The sequence below is a fragment of the Helianthus annuus genome, chromosome 10, assembly GCF_002127325.2.
Source record: "Helianthus annuus cultivar XRQ/B chromosome 10, HanXRQr2.0-SUNRISE, whole genome shotgun sequence".
NCBI classification, from domain to species: Eukaryota; Viridiplantae; Streptophyta; class Magnoliopsida; order Asterales; family Asteraceae; genus Helianthus; species Helianthus annuus.
The window spans coordinates 74,305,804-74,312,248 of NC_035442.2; the positions used below are offsets into that span (position 1 = coordinate 74,305,804).

Sequence of the window (6,445 nt, forward strand, 5' to 3'; positions counted from 1 at the left end):
AGAAACAAGCAAGATTCTGCAGGAGTTATTGTCCGAAACAAAGCAAGATTGGTGGTCCAGGGATTCGGACAGATAGAGGGACTGGATTATGATGAAGTTTACGCCCCAGTTGCCTGACTTGAGGCCATCTGGATTTTCTTAGCATACACATTCTATTTGGGGTTCATTGTTTATCAGATGGACGTCAAGACTGCGTTTTTGTATGGAGACGTGAAGGAGGAAATCTTTGTTGAGCAACCACCAGGTTTTGTCCATCCAGATCATCCAGAATATGCCTACAAGCTTGACAAGGCATTATATGGATTGCACCAAGCACCAAGGCATTATAGACCAGACTCTGTTTATCAAGAGAATGGGCAAGGACCAGATCTTGGCTCAAATTTATGTCGATGATATTATCTTCGGATCGACAAGTGAGGAGCTTAGCAAGGAATTTGAGAGAGTTATGAAAAAGAAGTTCGAGATGTGTGCGCTCGGAGAAATGACATTGTTCTTGGGTTTACAAGTCAAACAGGATTCTCGAGGCATTCTTATTCATCAAGGGAAGTATGTGGACGATGTGCTGGAAAAATTCAAGTTCACAGACGCAAAACCGGCTGAAACTCCAATGGCAGAAAGACCATTACTGACTGAGGATGCAGAAGGATCCCCTGTTGATCAACGCCTTTATAGGTCTATGATCGGGTCATTGATGTATTTGACAGCGAGCCGTCTAGACATTATGTTTGTTGTCTGCAACTATGCGCGATATCAGGCTAATCCTAAAAACTCTCATCTTACTGCTGTTAAACGAATCTTTCGGTACCTTAAAGGGCGAACTCGGTTTGGTCTGTGGTATCTGAGGGATTCCAATTTTGACCTGTTTGCGTTTTCTGATAGTAATTTTGGAGGCACTGACAAAGACAAGAAATCCACATCAGCTGGATGTCAATTTTTGGGTGACAGGCTCATTTCTTGGCAATGCAAGAAACAGCAAACGGTGGCGATTTCCACAGCTGAAGCACGGCTTCTGCGTCTTGTTCCCAAGTGGTGTGGATGCAACATCGATTGCAGGACTACGGTTTGACTTATCTTAACACTACCATTTATTGTGATAATGATGCTGATATACAACTTGTGAAAAATCCTATCTTCTACTCAAAAACCAAGCACATTGATGTTAAAGTTCATTTTATACGAGACTGTTTTGATAGAGGTCTTATCAAACTGGAACAAATCGACACAGATGCAAATGTTGCTGATTTGTTCACCAAACCTGTCAGCAGCTCGAAGTTTCAAGTGCTTGTGGATTTTCTGAAAATGATCCGTTATACCGACTGTGCATGTTTTGTTTTTCGTAGGTAAATTTGTTCATAAAGTTTTTTTGTTCTTAGGTAGTTTTTATTTATGCACAAATTTAGGGGGAGAAATTTTGAAAAATACAAAAACATTGAAAAAATTTGAAAATACAAAAACATTGAAAATTTTTGAAAAATACAAAAACATTGAAAATATTGAAAAATACAAAAAGAAGCATTGCATGACATGGGAAATGAAATGAATTTTCACATTGTGGTAAAGGGTTGACTCATGTAAACCTAGTATCGAAATAGTTTGACTCTAGTATGATGTGTTGGTAGGCTCTATCCTTAAGGCTGGAAACATTGGCTGTTTCTGTTCAGAACCTAAATTAGTTGATGACCCCAAGAAAGAAAGTCACTTGGAATTAGCTCATTTCTATTTGAATGCTTGTGTGATGTCCCGATACACACAATTTGGTCTAGTTCTGAAATCTTCTCTGAAAAAGTCATGTATCTCCTTTGTTTTACGTGATGAAAGACCTGGAGGTGCTAGGCAGCGTTTAGCTTCTGTTTTGCATGAGCAAAGACCTAGCTGAGCGTCTGTCGTCTTATAGATCAAATGACACCCGAAAGAGGCCCTCAAGAGCCCAAAAGAAACCCTAGAAACCTATATCAAACTGAGAAAAACTCATTTGATCTGTACATTATATCATCTCTGCTTTTGATCTATTCTGTTCTTTTCTCAATCTAGTCCCAGTTAAGGTTTCAGAAGTCTGGAACGGACTTGTGAAAATATGTTGTAGGGAAACTGTTTGTATGATAGAGTGTGATGTTTATAATTACAGGACTTTACTAGTATTTGTTTGGGTGTTCATTGTTAAGAAATCAAAACATGATAAAATTAGTTACAGGCAGTTACATGGAAAAGGTCTAGGGAGATGAGTTTAGGTGGACAAATATACTGGCAATCGTCTAGATCATTCAGTGGTAGATCAGTGTTGATGAGTGAAGTCAAGCCCGAAACCTCGTGATTTGATCCATGAGCAATTACGATATTTCCTATTTTATTTTAGTAGATAATTGTTCATATTATTTATTTTTGTGTTTTAGGTTTTGTTTTCGTAAAACGTGCTCGGGAAGTTAAATAAGTTATTAAAAACTGTTTTGGTATAAAGGGATTTTTGAAAAAATTAAAGAACTTAAATTAAATCTTTAAACTGAAAATATGTTTGGTCTTGACTGATTTTGAGGTGGTCTCGACCCAACTTCTTGGTCTCGGCCCAATTCAACGGCCTAGCCCACTCATGTGTTAGGGTACAAAAGGCAGGTCTCGAGTCGAGACCCCATTTCTCACTCAAGACTAGTCAAAGTTTCACTAAATTCTCTCTCAAATATGTTGGCGAACTCTCTTTATTCCGGCAATCTTGTTGCTTCCGACGTATTTTCCGGTCTTGACTCATGACTTTGAAGGTATTATAATAATTTGGTTGAAGTTTTGCAGGATGTTTAAAGATTTGATAAAGATCTTATGAAGATTTGAAGATGAACATAAACCCTAATTTGAACATATTTTGGTCTTCAAAGAAATTCAAGGATGTTTTTGGATTTTAATCCAAATTAAGGATGATTGAAACCTGTTTGTGTAGTCTCGACTCAGGTTGTAGCTAATTGACATAAGGACTCGAGACATCTGGCTGCGAGTCGCAACCTCGTTGGTCTCGACTGAGGTCTCGACTCAAAATCACATGGTCTCGACTGGGATTTCGACTCCGAATCCCTTGGTCTTGACTGAGGTCTCGACTCGAAACCACGTGGTCTCGACTCGAAACCTCATGGTCTCGAGTCAAACTCTCATTCTCTCGACTCAAAATCTGATTTTGACTTTATTAGTTGACCTGCAATCTGAGTTGTTGACTGATTGACCTGCATTGACTTGTTGACTTGTATAATTTGGCATTTTTGTGAAATTTAACTCAGTTAACAAGAAATTTTTCAAAAACGATTCTATACTTAATGCTTATATCTTTTGTACAGGTCATGGATTTGAAGTTCATCCCGACACATAGTCAGGCAGGCTACTTAGCACCACCTCCAGAGAAGCACAAGAAGATATACACTTCATTCATCAAGGGTCTGAATAGTTGCCGAATCGTTCATGCTTTATGAGAAAAATTCTGAAACGCCCCTAACTTTTAACCTTTTTAAAGAACCATAATGTGTAAGAAACTTTTGAAATTTTTCGGCATGACCCATTCATATCTAGACCATTAGTCCCTGTTTTTTATCGTAAAATATAACAACATAAAAGACCTTTTGGAACCAAAATGGACATTATCTACATAGTTTAAGAACCAACTACAACTACCAAGTTATTGTCCCAAACTACAAGGACATCAAAAAGACTACATAAGTTGTTGTTGGTGTATATGTCTGTCGACTTCGTCTTGTGTCGAGTCTTGTAATTAGATAGATAGACCTAGACACATAGTACGAGGAAAACAGGAAACTGAGCCAAACCAGCAGTTTCACACGAAGTGGCTAGTTCATACGAACTGACCAGTTCGTGCGAACTGGCATGTTGCTGGCTCATGCGAAGTGGTCTCCCTATAAATAGGTGTCTTGGGATTTCTTTTGGAACTTTCTGATTCCGGTAGCGAAGCTCTGCCGAAGTGTCTCCAGCCTGTAAAACGTTGTGAAATCAATACATGAGATAGTTAAACTACTTCTAAGTGTATATCAAGCTGAATGAAGATCAAATCAATGAATTATGCCTCTGATTTGGTCAAGAACTCTTCTGATTGTCTCGTTTAGATCGACACAACGATCCTACAAGTGGTATCAGATCTCAGGAGGAGGAGTTCTTACCATTTCAGCTTGTTTTCTTCAAAATCATCTCACTTCTACTCATCTTCTACACCTTTTCTTCAAATTGCAGAGTTTTTACGGTTAAAATGATCTGATTTTTACATATAACACGTAAAACTGAATTTTAATCAATCCTTGAAAAAATCATACCTTAAATCAACCTAAAACTTGATAAAATGAACCAAATCGTGTGAAAACCTTGTCAGTTTGTTCGAAGATCACATCAGTTCGCACGAGTTGATTAATCCAGCTCGCATGAACTGCATCAGGTCGTGCGAAGTGGTGAAAATCTGCCAAGTCGTGTGAAAATAGTCTCCAGTTCGCTTGAAACAACACCAGCTCGCACAGTTTGACATAATTTCAGTTCGCACGAGTTGAAATTCTGATCAGTTCGCTTGATAGTTTATTCAGGTCATTAATTGTGTCAGTTTGCATGTGATTAACGGTCCAATCAGAAATTGATTACTATCAAGTTTGTCGGCCAAGTTCAAAAAGGGTAATCAGATTGCATGTGATTTTGATTGACTTTATAAATTGAGGACTAATCAGATTGAGTTAAACATCACTGTTGTCGGCTATGTTATAAGATCTATAATTGCATGAAAATTGATAAAGGTTATCGGCTTTTGCATGTGAGATATTGTATGGTATGTCAGATTAGTCTTCGGCCCATGTGATCATTAATTTGGTCATTCATTTAAGGTTTACGGCCCAATAGCATTTCATTTAGAAAGAGTTTGATAGCTCATTTCATATTTGATCATATCTGTCCATATAAGCGGCCCAATCACAAAATAAAATCAATGTTTGCATGTGAGGACATTTTGAAGGTCAAGATTCATCGCTGAGGTCATATCACTACTCGATCAGCCAAGTCGCACGAGGTGTTCAAATCGTTTGAAAATTCATTAGTTCGCGCGGATTGACATATTTCCAGTCCGTTTGGATTATCCAGATCGTTTGAGATTGTCATCCAGGTCACGTGAAATCATCAGATCGTTTGAAACAGAATTCAGGGTGTTTGATTAATAACCAGATCATTTGAACAATTTGTCATTGTGAATTCTCGATACCGAAACATGGATTCTGAAGATGAAATAGCGTATTTTTATTACGAATCTCAGCAATTCATTCCTAATAAGAAAGAAGAAGAATTAGTTTCAACAAAAAAGGTTTCAGAAAAAGCTCCAATCTTTGATCACTCATCAGATGAAGAGAGTGATGATGATAGTGAAGAAATTCGAAAACTTGAATATTATAGTAGAGAATTTTCATCTGATATGTATAATTTGCATTTTGCAGGCAAGATGGAAGAGATCAAAGAAAGTCAAGCTGCGAAAAAGAAGAATCATAAGGCATAAATTGTCAAACCTGAGGAAAAGGTTCGAGTAGTAAAGAAGCAGGTTAAAGAAATTCCAGCTATCAAGATTGAGAAGGAAGCTGATGCTAAAAAAATGCCTGAGAAGTGCTCAAAATGTGATAAATCTAGATCAGAAAATGTCAAACTTCTGAAAGATGTGGAGAGTTTGACATTAGAAAACAAAATTTTAAAAGAAAATGAAAAAGAATTTCAAAATAAAATAACAATTTTAGAAAATGAAAAATTAAAAATTGAAAAAGATTTTAAAAATCAAATAAAAATTTTAGAAAATGAAGATGTGTTTTGGATAAAATTAGAAAACAAAATTTTAAAAGAAAAAGAAAAAGAATTTCAAAATCAAATAAAAATTTTAAAAAATGAAAAATCTGTTTTGGATAATAATAATATTGAAAATCAAATAGCAATAAATTCTCATCTTGAGAAAATCACTCAACTTGAAAATGAAGTTGAGAGTGCTAAAAATAAAATTAATGATTTAGAAAAGAAATTGAAAGGTTTTATGACCTCGTCATTATTACTAGATCATATATGTCCAAAATTGATCAATGAAAATAAAGAGGAAATTCCAATAAGTGACAATGTCACAAATTATGATGATGTCATAATTGAAGATTATGATGATAAATCTGATGATGAAAATGATAAAAAGAAAATATTTTTGAAACTAAAAGAAAAATTTCAAGAAACTGTTTTACAATCTACTGAAAAAGGTGAATGCTCAATGCAAAAACGTTTTAAGAAGAATGTAGAACAAAAACAAAACCAAAATTCTAAAAATTTTCGAAGTAACAATAAAAGATCATCAGTTCAATCATCCAATCTTTATAAAAAAATCACAAAAATTTGAAAATCTAAACTCACAAAAATTTGATAATAAGTGGTGCAGGTTTGATCACAGTGCTTCAAAGACAAATCATTA

General features: G+C 35.8%; 1 protein-coding gene across 1 annotated transcript; it reads left to right on the forward strand.

Moving 5' to 3' along the window:
- Positions 1–352: 352 nt before the first annotated feature.
- LOC110881282 (uncharacterized mitochondrial protein AtMg00810-like) lies at positions 353–3,446 on the forward strand. Its single transcript, XM_022129596.1, has 3 exons — positions 353–926; positions 2,391–2,419; positions 3,315–3,446. Exons 1-3 carry the CDS (start codon positions 353–355, stop codon positions 3,444–3,446), a joined length of 735 nt encoding a protein of 244 aa, XP_021985288.1.
- Positions 3,447–6,445: the final 2,999 nt, after the last annotated feature.

Coding starts and splice junctions, on each gene's coding strand:
- LOC110881282 (XM_022129596.1), top strand. CDS start 353: ATGGGCAAGGACCAGATCTTGGCTCAAATTTATGTCGATGATATTATC. Junction 927..2,390: donor GAAATCCACATCAGCTGGAT/GTCAATTTTTGG, acceptor TTTGTGTTTTAG/GTTTTGTTTTCGTAAAACGT. Junction 2,420..3,314: donor TCGTAAAACGTGCTCGGGAA/GTTAAATAAGTT, acceptor TCTTTTGTACAG/GTCATGGATTTGAAGTTCAT.